The sequence below is a fragment of the Onychomys torridus genome, chromosome 1 (genome assembly GCF_903995425.1).
Source record: "Onychomys torridus chromosome 1, mOncTor1.1, whole genome shotgun sequence".
Lineage (NCBI taxonomy): Eukaryota > Metazoa > Chordata > Mammalia > Rodentia > Cricetidae > Onychomys > Onychomys torridus.
In genome coordinates, this window is record NC_050443.1 from 177570408 (window position 1) to 177586692 (window position 16285).

General features: G+C 43.3%; 1 protein-coding gene across 2 annotated transcripts in view; it reads left to right on the forward strand.

Annotated features, from left to right (window-relative positions):
* Atrnl1 (attractin like 1) overlaps positions 1 to 12863 on the forward strand; it is a 577179-nt gene extending 564316 nt beyond the window's left edge. For both annotated transcript variants that reach the window (XM_036173756.1, XM_036173764.1), the window contains one exon: positions 10113 to 12863. In XM_036173756.1, the coding sequence (XP_036029649.1) occupies positions 10113 to 10234 (122 nt within the window). In that variant the 3' untranslated portion in view covers positions 10235 to 12863. The remainder of the gene's footprint in view (positions 1 to 10112) is intronic.
* The last annotated feature ends 3422 nt before the right edge of the window (positions 12864 to 16285 follow it).

A 16285-nucleotide genomic window follows, 5' to 3' on the forward strand; every position in this document is an offset into this window, starting at 1 on the left:
AAGACTTAGCCAGCCCCTCGACCCTTATGCCCGGACACCACCTAAGCATAAGTTCAAACACATGCAACACTCCCAGCTGGGTCATGACATATAGCTCTGGTCCTTAACTAACGAGACCAAATGTTCACTTCTAGACATGTTCTTGGACCCACCAGTCCTCTGTCTTCTTGGTGATCTTTTGCTCATTCTGTTGCCACATAATAGCACATGTGAGGGGCAGGGACAGTATCTAGAGGCTTGCCAGTGACCCCCTGAAGAAAACCAGCTGGGGCCATACATTTGAAGAGCAAGAAGTAACCTTAGGAGCCACCAACTCTAACTTTTTAGAAATATTGCCAGAGACACTCTGAATTTCCAGTCAAGTAAAAAAAAAAAAAAAAAAAATGGAAGCCACAAATTCAACCGACTTAAAGTTGCCATGGAATGTGGGAGTTCATTACTGAAGACAGAAACAAGGCCCATGGGTTATAATGGCCACTTGTGGGCTAGTCCTTACAGAACCCATGACCACCCATCCCTGCCTTCCTGGTGCATCTGCCCTCTGCACTGTTGGCCATCTCCTTTACATCATTCTCCTTTTTCTGCTATTGTGGCCTCCTTCCCTCCAATGCAGGGTCTCCAGCTCCCTGCCAGACCTGCTTCTGGCCCAGCCCAGGAGCTCAGGAAGCTGTACTTGCCAATGGCACTGAAAGACCTTTTCTGGCTCAGTGCAATACAAGGGCCAGACGCATTCCCCTCTGTGCTATCCCTGTCTGCAGGTGTCAGAACTCAGTGCAGTCATGTTTGGCTAACACAAAGGCCAGGACTACTTCTCACCCCATTGCCCATCCTGACATCAACCAGAAGCACTTTCCCCAATGAGAATAAACTTTGGTCTGTGACCTGCTCTGGTTTTAGACACTACAGCAACAGTTAGCGTTGCTCCCCATACAAGCCCCTGGCATGTTCCCCAGGTCATCATAATCCCTGTGTCTAGGACACACACAGCCTGGCTGATTCCTTTCAATCATAAGCTTCTTCACAGTGTTTGGATACATAGGCATTCGAGGCAGAAAAACAGGAGTCAGCTCTGTGTCTACTGAGTTTTCATCTCTCATAATTATCTCTCCAAAATACCTACCCTATGCATCCCATTTCATTCTTACCACTGATGTTCCTTTTCTAGTTTAAGAAAAAAAAAATAGCCTCTCCCCCACTCCTGTGTGTCTTCCATGCCTGTTGATTGTGGTGATGTTTCCGGCTGGCAAACTAAAAACCCATGTGCAATAGTTCACAGCACATCCAGGAGCTCTTGTATCTTTGCCCCAGCTCTGTGCTCTCCAAGCACAGCCAGCTACCACACATTGCCTGCATTTTGCCCTCCATACATGTTAATCAGCTGGACCTGGACCGTCACTCCTATTTGCATATATTGTTACAGTAATGTGCATACAGTCCTGAGGGCAATGCCTGGCTTAGTACATGCTTTTGATCAATGGTAGCACAACGTTGTTTTGTGCCACTGTTGCTGTGACCTTTATTACCATCGACAGTAATTCATGCCTTGGACCATACTGATTTCACATCTCTGACTGTGTGTTTTGCTTTTTCTTGTGGCTCAAAGTCCTGCAGTGGATGTCTGTGTTCCTTCTTTCTTTGGTCTGTAAAGTGAACAGAGCTTGAGTCCCATAATCTGGGGCGGGGGTTCAGGTCCCTGTACCCCACCAGCTGTATGAACTGAACTAGTCATTTGCACACTCTGCTTCATTTTGGCCATCTGTGAAGCCAGGGTAAAAATAGCTCCCTGACCCACTTCAACAGAATGGTCTTGAGGAGCAGCCTAGAGGGTGAATGAAAAGGCATGCTTTAACTGATAAATCACAAGTTAATCATTAGTCGAATTTGAAATAACTCAAGCAACATTAATGTAAACAATGCTTATCAGTGATCTCGGCTACTTTCAAGTTCCCTAATGCATCAGCAGCGCACACAAGTCACGCATGTCCTCACAAGCTCCTGCTGTTCTCCCCACAGCATCAGGAGAATTCAGCCCTGAGAACTGAGTACAGTAGCAGCTTACTGCCCATGCTGTCTGAGAGTCCTCCAGTCTGTCTTTCTATGTGTCCCCCTTATCTGGCATTCTGACTCACAATCACACTTAGCTTTGAATGAATGAATAAATGAATGAATGAATGCTACCATGAGACAGCATCACAGTTATACAGTTCCCAGTGCTTTCTCCATTCCTTCCTCTTTGGCTTGAGAGTTTTCATATGAAGGTGATGATGATGATGATAATGATGATGACTGACATTTCATTTATTTTGAGATAATATAATTATATCATTTTTCCCTGACCTTTCCTCCTTCCATCTCCCATATATCCCTGCTAGCTCCCTTTCAAATGATTCATTTCCTCTTTTAATTGGTGGTGGTTGGTGGTGGTGGTGTGTGTAAAACCTGTCCAGTCTGTATACTGTTACTTGTGTGTATGTGTGTTTTTGTATTATGCTCTTCTCTAGGGAGGTCTGTTTCTCCCACTCTCACATTCCTTAGCGTCTGTGTTCTTTGTGTGGGGTGGAAGCCTGTGCTCGTCCCCGTCCACTTTGGCTCATTTACTGTTGTTCTCCTTCAGCTCGTTTAGACAGTCATGTTGGTGAGACTCTGTGGGTGGAGCTCCTGACATTTCTAGGAACACAATCTCACTGCAAACCCCCTGACCCTCTCACTCTTACAACCTTGCTGCTGCCCCTCTTCCAAAATGTCCCTGTGCCAGATGCTGAAGTGTGTTGTAGATGTATCCATTGGGACTGGGCTCCACAGCTTCGCACTTTGATTGGATGTGGTTTTCTGTAATGGTCCCTGTCTGTTGCAAAAAGTTTCCTTGATGAGGGGTGAGACTGCACTTGTCTGTGGGTATAGGACAAATATTTAGAATGCTCTTAGGTATTATGCTGTGTTAGTAAAGTGGTGGTTGTAGGTTCCCCCCAAGATCCATGACTTCACTAGCCCAGGTAGTTGTCTAGGTTTCCAGTGCCAGGCATGATTTCTCTCTTGTTAATTAGAGAGCTGTTGGTTGTTACTGGCTGGGTTCTTGCCACTGCTGTGGCCTTAGGGTCATTGTGCCATGCTGGTCATTGTTATATTCACATGTGTCACAACTGTGCAGGGTGCTTGGCTGTCCCCTCTTTGGGAAGCTTGCATGGCACCTCTGGTTCCACAAAAGCTCATCCTCAGGGAGGAGGCATTAATTCAGGTAACTAACAGTTTTGAAATCTTGGGTAGCGAGCACTCAGAGACGTCCTTCGTATACACTCTTCACCATAACTTGGTCAAAAGACATCATGTTCTCGATGAACAGTGGCATAAGTTCTGAGGGTTGCCAGGTCTCTTACATCTTGTTGTCTCACTTATCGCTTAGGGACAAGAGCAGTTCCTGTGGACAGCAGACATTCAAGGAATACTTCCCAATGAAGTGACTTGCTGTTCAGATAATCTTTTGATGTTTAGGAGTTGGGAGTTTTTGAGTCATTTGTAGTTTATTGATGAAATCTGCAATAGTACCTTTCAGCTTACAAAATACTTTTGCATACATAATTTTATTTAGTTAAGAAACACTAAGATACAATTTCTCTACACAATGAAAGATAAAATATGGCCATTGTCACAATATTGCCTTTTTTCAGTTTCTCAACTAGTGATAAACACTTTGAAATTAAGATTACTAGTTTTAAAATGAGGGATTATTATATATTAGAACTTTTATTTGGTTTAAGGTCTTGGTCTTGTTTGTTTTGAGACAGAATCTTAGGTAGGCTCAACTGTACCTCAAACTCACAACCTTCCACCCTCCACTGCAAGAGCGATGCACGGAATGGTTGTTTCAGCTTACTTAGGAAAAGGGAAGTCTCGGCTGAATTCCAAATTTACTTCCCATCTTGGAAAGCTGGTGTGGTAAAGGCTGGGGTTTTTACATGTCACAACTCTAAAAATAAAAATTATATAAAAGAACCAAGTAAATTTTCCTACAGTGTAATTAAAATTAAAACTGGTGAGAAATGGAGGAAGCCCCACCTGCTAAGCATGATGGGAATTCACTTTAAATAATGATTTGAAACAGCACATTCCAGCCAGTGAGGGATCACATCATACAGAGTCAAAGGGTATGCTCAACAATGATATAGAAAGCTGGATCATGTGTCCATGTAATTTATATGGTTATATATTGGTGAAATTATTAAGGCCACTCCACGTAGTTAAAAGGGAGGTTTATTTTGTGGGGTAACTTACAAATGAAGGGATAGTTTGTAGGGTCTGGGAAAGGTATGGCGCAGTCTGGTGGTGTTCTCTGGAGAACTCTGCTCAGTCTACCTCCTGCATCCAGCGTCCCAGAACCAAGAGAGAGAGCCCTCCTCTCTATCTTGGGTCTTCTGCTTCCTCCTCCGCCCCGCCTTGTGGGCATGACCATTACTGAAGCCTCAATGGGGGTTGGAACTTCCAGGCCAATGCTGGGATGGCTATCCACTACAGTTATATTTTCTACAATTCAAACACTGTACATTTAAATGAAATTACACAGTACTAGCATGTGTTAAAGGCCCAATGACATTTTATAATCAGAATACAAAGATCACTTAGATTTAGACATTGGCATCTGTTGGTGGTCAGTGAGTTTTAGTAGGTGAGGGAAAACATTCCTTTAAGGCTCAGACAAGTATTACTAATCCATTTGTTATTCCAGTGTTTGGAACACTTGAAGTATTTCAGGTTTTTATTCAACAATGTAACCTTTGGCATTTTGCCTAATAATGACTTCACTTGTGTTAGCCTACCAACAGATAAATTAAAATGGAAATGCATATTTTCTAATTATGCATCCAGCCATGGCTGAATATTGGCAAGCAGGGCCATGCTGAATGTTCAGTGGCCGCCACACAATGGTGAGAGTCTGTGTGACATCAAAGTTTCCCAAAGTCACTTTCTTAATCATGTGAAGGATTACCAAGGCTCTGATCACAAGTATGTAGCTATATAGAATCAGGAGGAAAACATTTAAACATCCCAGCATGGTATTTCCATTTAAATCTGATTACAGTGAAATAAAACTGTAGCCATTAAAGGTTTAGAAGAACTACAAATACAAGCAGTAAAAGAAGACAGATAGCAACCGAGGTAGTAAACCATCCCAGCGGGCGCACCGCTTATCGCTCTCACTGTCTTCCCAGGCAGACCGCTATTCAGTACAGGCCCTGCACCATTCTCTGAACTCCACTTAAACCTGCAATTAACCTTTCACGCCTAATGAAGCTGTTTTCCTGGAAAATTAAAATATATGGTGGTGCTTGCTTTTACACAGACTTGGGAGGAAAGCATTTCAAAATGAATGACTTTTTCAAGGTTTCTTCTGAAATGTAAAATGTAAGCACAGTGTCCGTGTATGACGTTGGGATATTCTTTCCAAAGCAGTTTCATTTGATGTGCAGTATTTATTACTGTACTTATTAATTGTTTTTGCATAATTGCAAAGAAACACGCATCAGTCATTTTACGATTACATTACATAGAGCCTCCTGTTAACACTTCACTTCCTCCTGTCAACACTTCACTTCCATGGGGAAGACCAGGGTCTTACAAACAATAACTGAACTCTGATGTGCCTCTAGTGTTTGAAGAAGATGTATTTGCCAGTTAAGTGTTGGATTATCAGCTATAAATGTTCCTTTCTGTCCCAGACGTGTTTACAAGTACTTACAGGTGACGTTCTCAAATTGTCGGAAGCAAATACAGTTGAGGTCCAGCTACGTCTAGGCCTGGTGCTCTCCTACTCACTGAACGGCTGTGTTGACTGTTGGCACCCGGCACCGTGACTGCTGAATCAAGCCCATTTGCTGAGGGAAATTCTTATGTAACCACCTGCTTCCTTCACATCTTGTGCCCACCTGGGTGACCCAGGGCAGCACGTTTGAAATGCCAGGAAGTCCTGGGAGATGGGGAAACAGGAGGTGGACTTTCTAATATGGTTAGATTGGAATTTAAATAATGTGTCACAGTGTCTGGTATTTAAGAATTAAAAGTACAGAGAGCTAAGGCTTACAGTACATATTTAAACCCTAGCATTATTATTGAATCTATGGGTATATGTTGATGTACATTCTACTAGCCTGCAATGCTGGCCCATCACCATGACATGGAAAATTAAATTCCTTTAGACCGCCAGTCTAAGATAATGAATTGTTCCCACAGTTAATTGTATTACCTTGATAACAAGCAACTATTGGAGGCCTAGAGAACACAATAAGTGGATTTCATCAGATGATTTGTGTGACGTTTTGAAAAATTATCCTCTGGAGTGACCTTATTTTAATGGAACTCTAGTGGCAATCAGCACACGCCACACTGCACATGAGCCAATGGCATACTTCCTCCCGTGGTACATGGCAGAGGGTCATCCCAGGAAAGCCCTGGCAGGAGAAGCTCTGGGCACTCCAGACGGGGAGCAGTGGGTGCAGTAGAGCACCTCTGAGAACCCATTTCTGGATTATGTGGTTGGTGTGTACCTTGCTTTATAATACAGAAAAGATCTGAGATGACTTGTATCTGTGTCTATCTCATCATCGTTGCCAATGAGGAAATGAAACCGCAGTCTACATTAAAACCAATGAAAGGTGTTTATTTCAAGAGTGTGCATTGGAAGGGAGTCAGCCACCTTCAGTGGAAGACTTGCCATCAGGCTATGGAGTGGGGAGGTTTTCAGAGGACAAAGGGATGCCATCATGCCTAGATTGGAGAGTGTTGGTTACGGGAGCTGTAGATCGGCTAACTAGAAGTGGTGTTCTGCAGTTGGTTAGGGTGAACATTTCCTGTTTCCAGTTGTCCCACACTGGAACTGAAGGTTCAGATTATGTAGGCTGCCTGGTTATTCATTAAGCCCTAACTGCTCAGGAAGATAGTCCTTACTGGACCTTCATGTATAACATGAATTGCTAAACGGTCTTATTAATAAAAACCTGGAGCCAGATATTGGGGTAAAAAACTGAAAGAACAGAAAAGCAGAAAGAAGCCAGCCACATTCTTACCGCTTGGAGATCCTCAGCCAAAGAGACCTACTTCCTGTATAACTACGCCTATATGCCTTTCTGCTCTGCATCTCACTTCCTCTCTCTACCCAGCTACATCATTTCCTGTCTGTCTGTACAGACCTCCAGACCTCTATGGTTAGTGCTGGGATTAAAGGCATGTGTCACCAAGCCTGGCTCTGTTCCCCAAATGGATCTCTACTTCCTGAATGCTAGGATTAAAGGCATGTGCTACCACTGCCTAACCTCTATGTTTACTATAGTGGCTGACTTTTTCCTCCGACCCTCAAATAAGCTTTATTAGGGCACACAATATATTGGGGGACACAATATATCACCCACCACATTCATGAGCAGTCTGCATTCCTGCCAGTGTGACTGTGTTCAGTGGCATCCCCAGCTGCTCCTTGCAGCTCATAGACTGGTTTTCTGAGCAAGCAGCTGGTGACAGGCCTGAGCTCTTATTTAGGGTCTGAATATTGTCTGTATGTCCAGTCTGTCCCTCACATGCAACTTATTAGGGGACTGGAGGGAGATAGCATTCCTCCTTTAAAAGCTACTAACTAAATTGACCTTTTGTCATTTAATGAAAGAGAAAGCAGACTAACAAAGTATGCCAACACCTAGGCCCTACATCCATATGTCCCCACACAGTGCGGGAAGAGAGGGCCTGTTTCAGTTCCTCACCCTTGTAGGCAGGTAGGATGAAGACTTGGCAACTTCTGGGTTGTTCTGGTGATTATAAAATTGACCATATATCAAACAGGAAGAAATGAAAAATCAGAAACAAAATCCTTCCATTTGTCATTCAAGGTACACAAACACAACAATTATGATCTTTGTGCTGTTCATAATTACAAGATTCTGAACTCCTGATGGGCCACAAACCATGAGTTCCGGTAAGGGAGTCAAGCTTAACTCTGAATGAAAATGTCATCTAACCTATGCACAAGGTAAAGTGACCCTGAGTGTCCTCTATAACACACAGGGTGGACGGCACTTAAATACCACTTTCCAAGGATTTCCAAGGTTCCCAGCATGCTTAGTGCTATTTAGAGTTTAGAGTCTAAACAGGGTTCATTGTTCATTTTCATAGAACAGCACAAGAGCCACCAAGTTAAAAGTAAGCATGATTTTCTATTTCATTTGTATATTAACTGAAATATTGTTTATGAATTTTCAGCTCAATGTGTTCCCAAGCTTCAGAATCCTGGAGTGAACTGAGAGTCTTGTGAGAGACGGTACTTTAATTAGGCTTTGGACTTCATATACTCACAAATACAAAGACACCATGACAGTGGAGAAGTAGCAGAATGTCCTATTTTGGCATCTGAAGCTTTTGACTTGACTCCTGATGTCACATCCACTGTAAGGGGAACATTTGGAGCCCCATATAAATGAAAAAGATTTTTTCAGAGCTCTGGCATGAGTTCTTATTTGGACGTAGTAATTATCAAAATCAGTGCAAGTCATCTCTACCCACAGTAAAGGAGTTGTATATCACTCCTTGTATTTGCCTGTCTCTGGATAAGTTGGTGCCGGGAGCAAAGTAAGGGGAAGTTGTAAATCATGACAGAAATATGCCAGGAGACCCGGGGAAACTTGAGATCTCTTTCATCTGAACTTTCAGTCAGCATAACCAAAGGCTGTGGCTTTTTTCAGTTAAATCTTTCACATCTATGAAGTGAAGAAATAAAGCCTTTCCTATGAGTACACCCTACTACACAGTCTGTGGCACCTCCAGAGTTCGCATGTGCCTTTCAAAGAGCAAGAACAAGCTTATTTCTAGTTTGAGCCTGTATTGTCCCTAAAAATTTCAGGGTGATGTTGGCATTCTGAAGGGAACTTTGGCACCAGCCCCTAAAGGGTAAGTGCATGTGGTTGCAACTGTAATTCCTTCTCAGTCTAGCCGCAGTGGCTCTTCCACCATTGCCTGCTGTCTCTAGATGTCCTTGAATGTATTTCCCTTCCAAACAGAACATGTTTAGTCCTGAGCTCACCCATCTCTCCTTCCACCCTGCTTCCCTGTGCAGAAAAGCTCACGCACCTTCTCCAGTGTTCAACATCTTCCACTGGCCAACTTTCACTCAGGTGGGTCAACGGTGACCAAAATCTACTTGGAGGGAACCCAGTGGCCTCTGTTTAGGGCATTCTAAGGTCAGGTGACCTTCCTCTACAGGTCTTCCTTTTCCCACGGTTCTCTATTGTCATTTCTTTCTGTTCAGAAAGCTCTGAGTTCTGTTCTTGCCAAATCATATTTGAAGCTTATTTAGAATAAATTGACCCATAAGAATGAAATGATTCAATGTCACCCTGTGTGGGATAATACCCAAAATAAAGATCTTCCTTGAGAAGCAGCAGGTGAAGATGCCCATGAGGATGTCAGGACTGGGTCAACTCACTTCAAAGTCAATCCTCCAAGACCTCGGGTCTTCAGTCAGGGCTGAAGCAAGGCCAGGCATTCTGGCCCTTTGATGAGGAATGGGAATTTAGACTATTACTTGTTTTACTCAAAAGTTATAGGACTCTACAGAAACAAAAGAGGCATGCTTCCTAGGGAGGGCGAAAGATAAATCAGTGTTGAATAGAAGATTTTCAGGGCAAAAAACCCATCTGGATAGCCATGGGGCAGCTCCATGATATGTAATGGTGGAAAGCCATTAGCCTGCTAACGGAAGCCACTTCAAGTGATAATCTTGTATCAATGTTCAGTGCTCAAAGCTTCTTTTAAAAGACACATCTAATGAGTTTTGTTTATGGAAGCAAAAAACAAAATAGTAACCTTGGGGATTCCGAGTTCCCATCCAGAAAAAAACTATATTCAAAACAGAAAAGAGGAGAGGTGTCCACAGCTGACTGCCATGTTTCTTCAAGCTCTGATTCGGTTGCTCAATATTGAAGTCAGTTAGCTTCTTCTTCATCTCATGTGTGCTGTTCACTGCTAGATAACCAATCAGACCCTGAGCACTTCTGAATGTGTTAGCATTATCCAGAGCCGCCTCTGCCCATCTCAGGTGTCTGTGTGAGCCTCTAAATGCCTGCCTCCTTTCTTTCCAGGCCTTGCTATCGCCAGTGCCCTGGTAGACATCTCACAGCAGAAGCCTTCTGACAATAAAGACAAGACTTCTGGAGTCCGGAACCGGAAACACCTCTCTACACGTCAAGGAACTTGTGTCTGAGTGGAAACCACTTCTGTGCTGTGTGCTGGTTTACTTCACAAATGGCTTCCGTTAAAGCTGTTCTGTGGCCTTGGGTTTTACAGAGGTTAATGTCCTAGGATCCAGGGCGCAAGTACAGTTCCCTGTAAGTGGGCAATGTCCCAATGGCCAAAGAATGCCAGTGAGTTTTTTAAAAGTAACAGTATTGATGGCCACAAGTAATAAAGTCAGTTTTTATGGTCTCTTAGGCTTAGAGCAACATAACTTACTATGGAAAAAGATGTATATTGTTTCTTAATGCAGATGGAAATATGTAATTCATATAAACCAACTGTTTATATCCCAAGACTTTAAAGAAAGACATTTTATAATGCCTGAATGGTGAGAAATGGACAGTTTTTGCCTCATTAGCAAATGTAGGTCATTTGCATATGAGTTTAAAGTGAACAAATCATGGAAGCTCTACCTGCTGCTTTGTCTCACTATAAATATGAAAGCAAGACTTTTATTTAATAACCTGTAGGTCATGTGTTTAAATTCTCCACATGACCACATAGTATACAGAGTCAATTTGAGAATGTAACAATTTTCAACTAATGGAAACCCGAACCAGAGAGTTGGTCTGGATGGTGTGTGGCAGGAGGTCTGTTAGAATTTTGAGTGTGGGGAATGTTCTTGAAATGACAGAGCACAGGAAAGACTGCCTGGCAATCAGGTCCTCTTCTTCCACAAACAGCCTCCAGTTCAACAACCAGAGGACAGCCAGAACAGCCATTGGATGGCAGAGTCTCTGGACCAAATGGTGATGCTTTGGTTGCCTGGGAATCACAGAGCTGTACCAGGCCAGAGTGCCCTCTGAGTGTTCACCAGAGTGTGTTGTTTTCTTCCAGCGGTCTTCTGTTCCCTGGATTTTAGTGACCTTCTACAAGTGTTACAAAATGTATCGTAAAGGTAACACTTTTCAAGCTCCCTGCTACCAACCATCTCCTTCCTGTAGAAGGCGAGCAGACAAGAGCTGGCCAGCAAGCCTCAACGAATTTCCCATCCCCAAGGCAATCACACTGTGCAGGGAGATGTCCACAGTCCAAAACCAAATCCATTGCTGGCCACATCCAAAGCATCCCAAATGACACAAAGCTCCGACTAACAGTAGAAAGAAAAGACAGAAGGACAGCTCTCATGTGGGACAGTCATTTGAGTGCTGACACCGACCGAAGTTCACTGAAGTTCAGTCTGGAGTGGCCACGGTTGACTTCAGGGTGACCACGGGAAGGTTGAGAACAATGAACAAGATACCCAAAGCTGCTGCATACTCTGTAGTTTTGTTTAATATCAGAGTCATTACATCTAATCAGTGTTCAGTACTGTATACACACTTTTCACGTTCTTTGGAATTCTGGAGGGTGATGACACTTTACAATTATGCCTAGTTACTTGCATGCCATGGTTGTACAGTAGCAGAATATGACCCTATTGCAATATTGAATATTTATTTCAAATTCCATGTATACATAGCTGAATTTGATGAGGATTGAGTGTAATATGTAACAGAAATGACCACAGAATATGTAGTTGCATCTTATAAAACATAGTTAGGTCACATCTAACCATGATTGTCTTATTTTGATATCTAGCCTTTTGAATATAGTATATATTCTTCATGTTAGCATGATAAGTTACTCTATTTTCCATGCACTCAAAAGCAGATGAATTTGTAGAATAGTTTTAGTAATTTTCTCTCAGCCTGTGGGGGTTGGGTGGGAGAGGGAGGGCTGGTTATTGGTACTTCCCAGAATGTTTTCTCTCAGAAAACTAGTTGAGCTGAATTTGTAAATGTCTCCTAAAAACAATCAAGTAATTTGATCAACTTCTTTTAGACACTTTACATGTTGAATTTTCCCATGAAATAATAAATTGGCAAAATTGGTCATTACAAAGATCTAGTCATTTTAAAATAAAGAAGTTGCTCATTTTTTCGAATCCCCAACAGTTGTCTCTAGAGAAAGCTCATACAACACAGGTAAAGTACACCAGACCTGTCTGAGTTATCGAAGCCTCCAGCAGTCAATGCCTACGTGGAGGAGCTGTCCGGTCTCATCCACCGTGAATCCTACAGGGTTCTTAAAACTTGAAAATCTGAATTTTAGAGAATTATGGAATTTAATGCAATGTCACACTCTACCGTTAACTCTGTGGCCAATTATGCAATATATTCTCAGCTTATAAAGCTTTTTACTGGAAATAAAATTCCTCACCCCTAGGTGAAGTGAACCAAAAGTGTCGTTCTCTGTGGCCTGCTCTTCCCACCACCCCTTCTGATAGCTTTAAATTCGGGTGGTTTTTAATGGGCGTCTCAACATTTCAGCATAGAATGACTTGAGGAATCCTCATCATCTGAGATCTCAGTGCTAAGTCTGAGCACTTTCGGACTGATAGATTGGAGTTTAAAAATTAACTTGGGACTGTTATTTGAGCAACTGGAGAAAGTCCTAGTGAAACACGGTATGCTAGTGTTTATGATTTGGTTTTGTAAATTTAAAGAGTTAATATTCTCATAATTGCTTTGAAGGAGTGAAAAGCTAAGTTAGTGATATTTAAGAAGGAAAAGTGATCTGGGGTGTGTGTGTGTGTGTGTGTGTGTGTGTGTGTGTGTGTGTGTGCACGCGTGCTGACAGCAGGTATCTTCCTCAGTCATTCTTCATGTTATTACCTTACTTGATGGATCCAGATTGTGAGACAGGATCTCTCACTGAGCCTGAAGGTTGCTTGCTGATTTATGTAGACCGGCAGGCCAGTGAGCCCCAGGGATCCTCTGCTCTGTCTTCCCAGTGGACTCTGGACTGGCCACAGGTCCTCAAGCTTGCAGGGCAAACACTTAACCCACCCAGCCATCTCCCAACTCTGTCACGTTCTAGTCCACAGGAAAACATTAATTAGGGCATCTATCCAATCAACTCTTCCTGTACTTTCTGACGTCTCCTTTTCCTTTGGAAGTTAATGAGACAGATGCCTGTGTGGTGGCTGTTGCCTCTGCCATGGGACCATTTAGAGAGCATCTGCCATAGGTGTGTGGTGCTGGGGCAGTTCTGAAACCTTTCCACCTATAGAGGGAGAGGTAAACAGAGCTGTTGACATCCTTAGAGATGAACAAAAGCCCCCTATAGGCCCAGAAGCGGCAAAGCTGGGGTAATCATGGGGCAGCCAGGCCAGTTCTTGCCTCCTACTTGACATATTTGTGGATCCATCTATTAATTTTTATGCATCTTTTCAAGCCAAGTATGTTTGTTCAGAAACACATCTTGTGCCTCTAGAATTTGGAGATTTCTAACTCTGCCTGACATTCGGAGCAACAGAACCATGGTTCTAAATCTGTGGTGAAGCCGAGCGTCTTTCAGATGAGGCCTCGATGATGTCTAAGCAGAGCCTCAGTGCCAATGCTCACCCACAGACAAGGCAAGAAGGGACCAATGGCCCTGAGTCATTTTGAGGATTGTTTTTGTTTTGTTTTGTTTTGTTTTGTTTTGTTGTTTTTTTCAATGCCTGTAGAACTACCAAAGCAAGTTTTGTATTTTAAATGCTTCAGAAACTGAGAATGTACCAGAGTCTAGCTCACTCTACTTTTACTTGCAAAACCCCCTGCTGCTTCCCAAGAGTGAGCTCATGGCTTAACTGATCACAGAATCTCCATTTAGGGCAGATTCCCATCTTCAGACTCAAGGACAGGGTGGCCTGTGGGATAGTCTGCTCGGTAACCTGCCCATGGACCCTGATCAACAGATGGGCAAAGGGACACACTGCCCTGGGTCTGAGCTGCCTGCCTCTGCAGTTCCAGGGAGTTCTTTTAAATAATTCATCCTTCATTCCCAGGAACCCACAAGGATGACCCCAGCTTAGACTCCTATCAATAGTGGAGAGGGTACCTGAACTGGCTTACCCCAGTAATCAGATCAGTGAATACCCTAACTGTTATCATAGAGCCTTTGTCCAATAACTGATGGAAGCAGATGCAGAGATCCACAGCCAAACAGCAGGCTGAGCTCCAGGAGTCCAGTTGAAGAGAGAGAAGAGGGATTCTGTGAGCAAGGGACATCAAGATCATGATGGGGAAACCTGCAGAGACAACCAAACCAAACTGGTGGGAACTCATGAACTTTAGACCAACACCTGTGGACCCCCCATGGGACTGGACTAGGCCCTCTGCATAAGTGAAACAGTTGTGTAGCTTGATCTGCTTAAGGGGCCCCCTGGCAGTGGGATCAGAATCCATCCCTGGTGCATGAGCTGGCTTTTTGGAGCTCACTACCTATGGTGGGACACCTCGCACAGCCTTGAGGCAGGGGGAAGGGCTTGGACCTGTGTCTACTTAACTACCAGGCTCTGTGAACTCCCCGTGGAAGGCCTTACCTTCTTGTAGGACGGAATGGGGGGTGAGTTGGCAGGAAGAAGGCTGGAAGGGTGGGAGGAGGGTAGAGGGGAATCTGTGATTGGTACATAAAATGAATAAAAATTTCTTAATAAAATAATTCGTCCCTCTAATTCCTAATGATTTGCATAATTTTCCAAGGAATTTAGGCCACTAGGTGCTCAGCAATGGTTTCCAGTTGTACACAATTAACATTTTAGTTTCACCCAATTTCTTAAATTAAAAATTATGATTGTAACTACATGTCTATAAGTGTGCAGGTATGCAAGTCTGTTTTAAACACTGATTGTGTAAAAATTTAAATCTGCCTTTAAAAGCCTATATTTTAGAAGATAATCTGCTATTAATTGGAACTTTAATTGTTAAAATAAAAACATTGGTTTTTCCATGCTCCATCACCAAATATAGGGATTTATGTGTTGGAGGGTGGGAGTTTCTTGTTTGTTTTTCAAGAGTTTTGCTGTATAGCACAGGCTAGCTTCAAACCTGTAATTAATTCTTTTGCCTCATGTGTTGAGATTACAGGTCAGCACCACTATTCTCATCTGCTACTGCTGTTACTATTATTATTTTTATCATTCTGACCTTTCCAAGGTCATCCAACAGAGAGCACTCCTTGTTAGAATCTGTAAAGGCCCCTCCCTCCCCACGGAAGATGATCAGGAAACTTGTGTGGTTGAATTTCACATACAAAACACATCATTCTCTCCTTCCCTCTTCAGATTCTCACCTTTCCCCCACTTGCTCTCTGAATTCTCCTAGGCTTTTTCTTAGAATGGAAGGCTATACTTTGAGAGATGGAACAGCAGGATGCCAGCCCTCCCTGAGGGTCTGAGCCCTTGGATGTGTTTTGTGTTAACATTTCCCAGGACTGGGCCTTTGCTCATGCTAAGGCTAAAGTGTTTTGCCATTGGGCTGTGACCCCAGGCTTCCAGGGCTCAACTAAGTTGCCAAGACTGAATTTGAACTGGAGACCCTCTTCCTCCCAACTCCCTCCTCCTGTGACCCCTGCTACCAGCTCATTCCCCCAGCACTGGGACAGGCTGGACTAAGCCCTCACCTGCTCTAGCGAGCTTCCAGTCCAACTAACTCCACAGAAGGGCTGAAGGAAGGGCTCTGTTGATGAAGTGTGTGCTGTGCTTGTGTGAGGACCTGAGCTCTAGTCCCAAAGCCATATAAGAAGTTGGATGTTGGGACAAGCAAAATGGCTCAAACAGCATTAAGAGCATGTGCCACACTTATAGAGGAACTATAAGTTTAGTTCCAAGCATGCATCAGACAGCTCACAGATGCCTTTAATTCCAGTTTCAGGGGTTCCAATACCCTCTTCTGACCTCTTAGGCACCTAGATTTATGTGCACAAATTTGGGCAAGGACATGAACTTGTAATCCTAGTAGTGGGGTCTCAGAAATAGGCAGACCCTTAGGGGATCTAGTTTAATTGCTACAGATAAGAGAAATTGTCTCAAAAAGAGGTGTGTTGGGTGGGCAAAATGCTCAGTGGGTGTCCATGTATCTGCATAAGCACAAATTTGCACAGGTACCTGCACAGACACATGTGCATGCATGAATGCAAACACACAATTACACACATGCAAAGATTAAATACCTGAAAAGTACCCTCATTTAGCCCAGAGACTACATGAGGC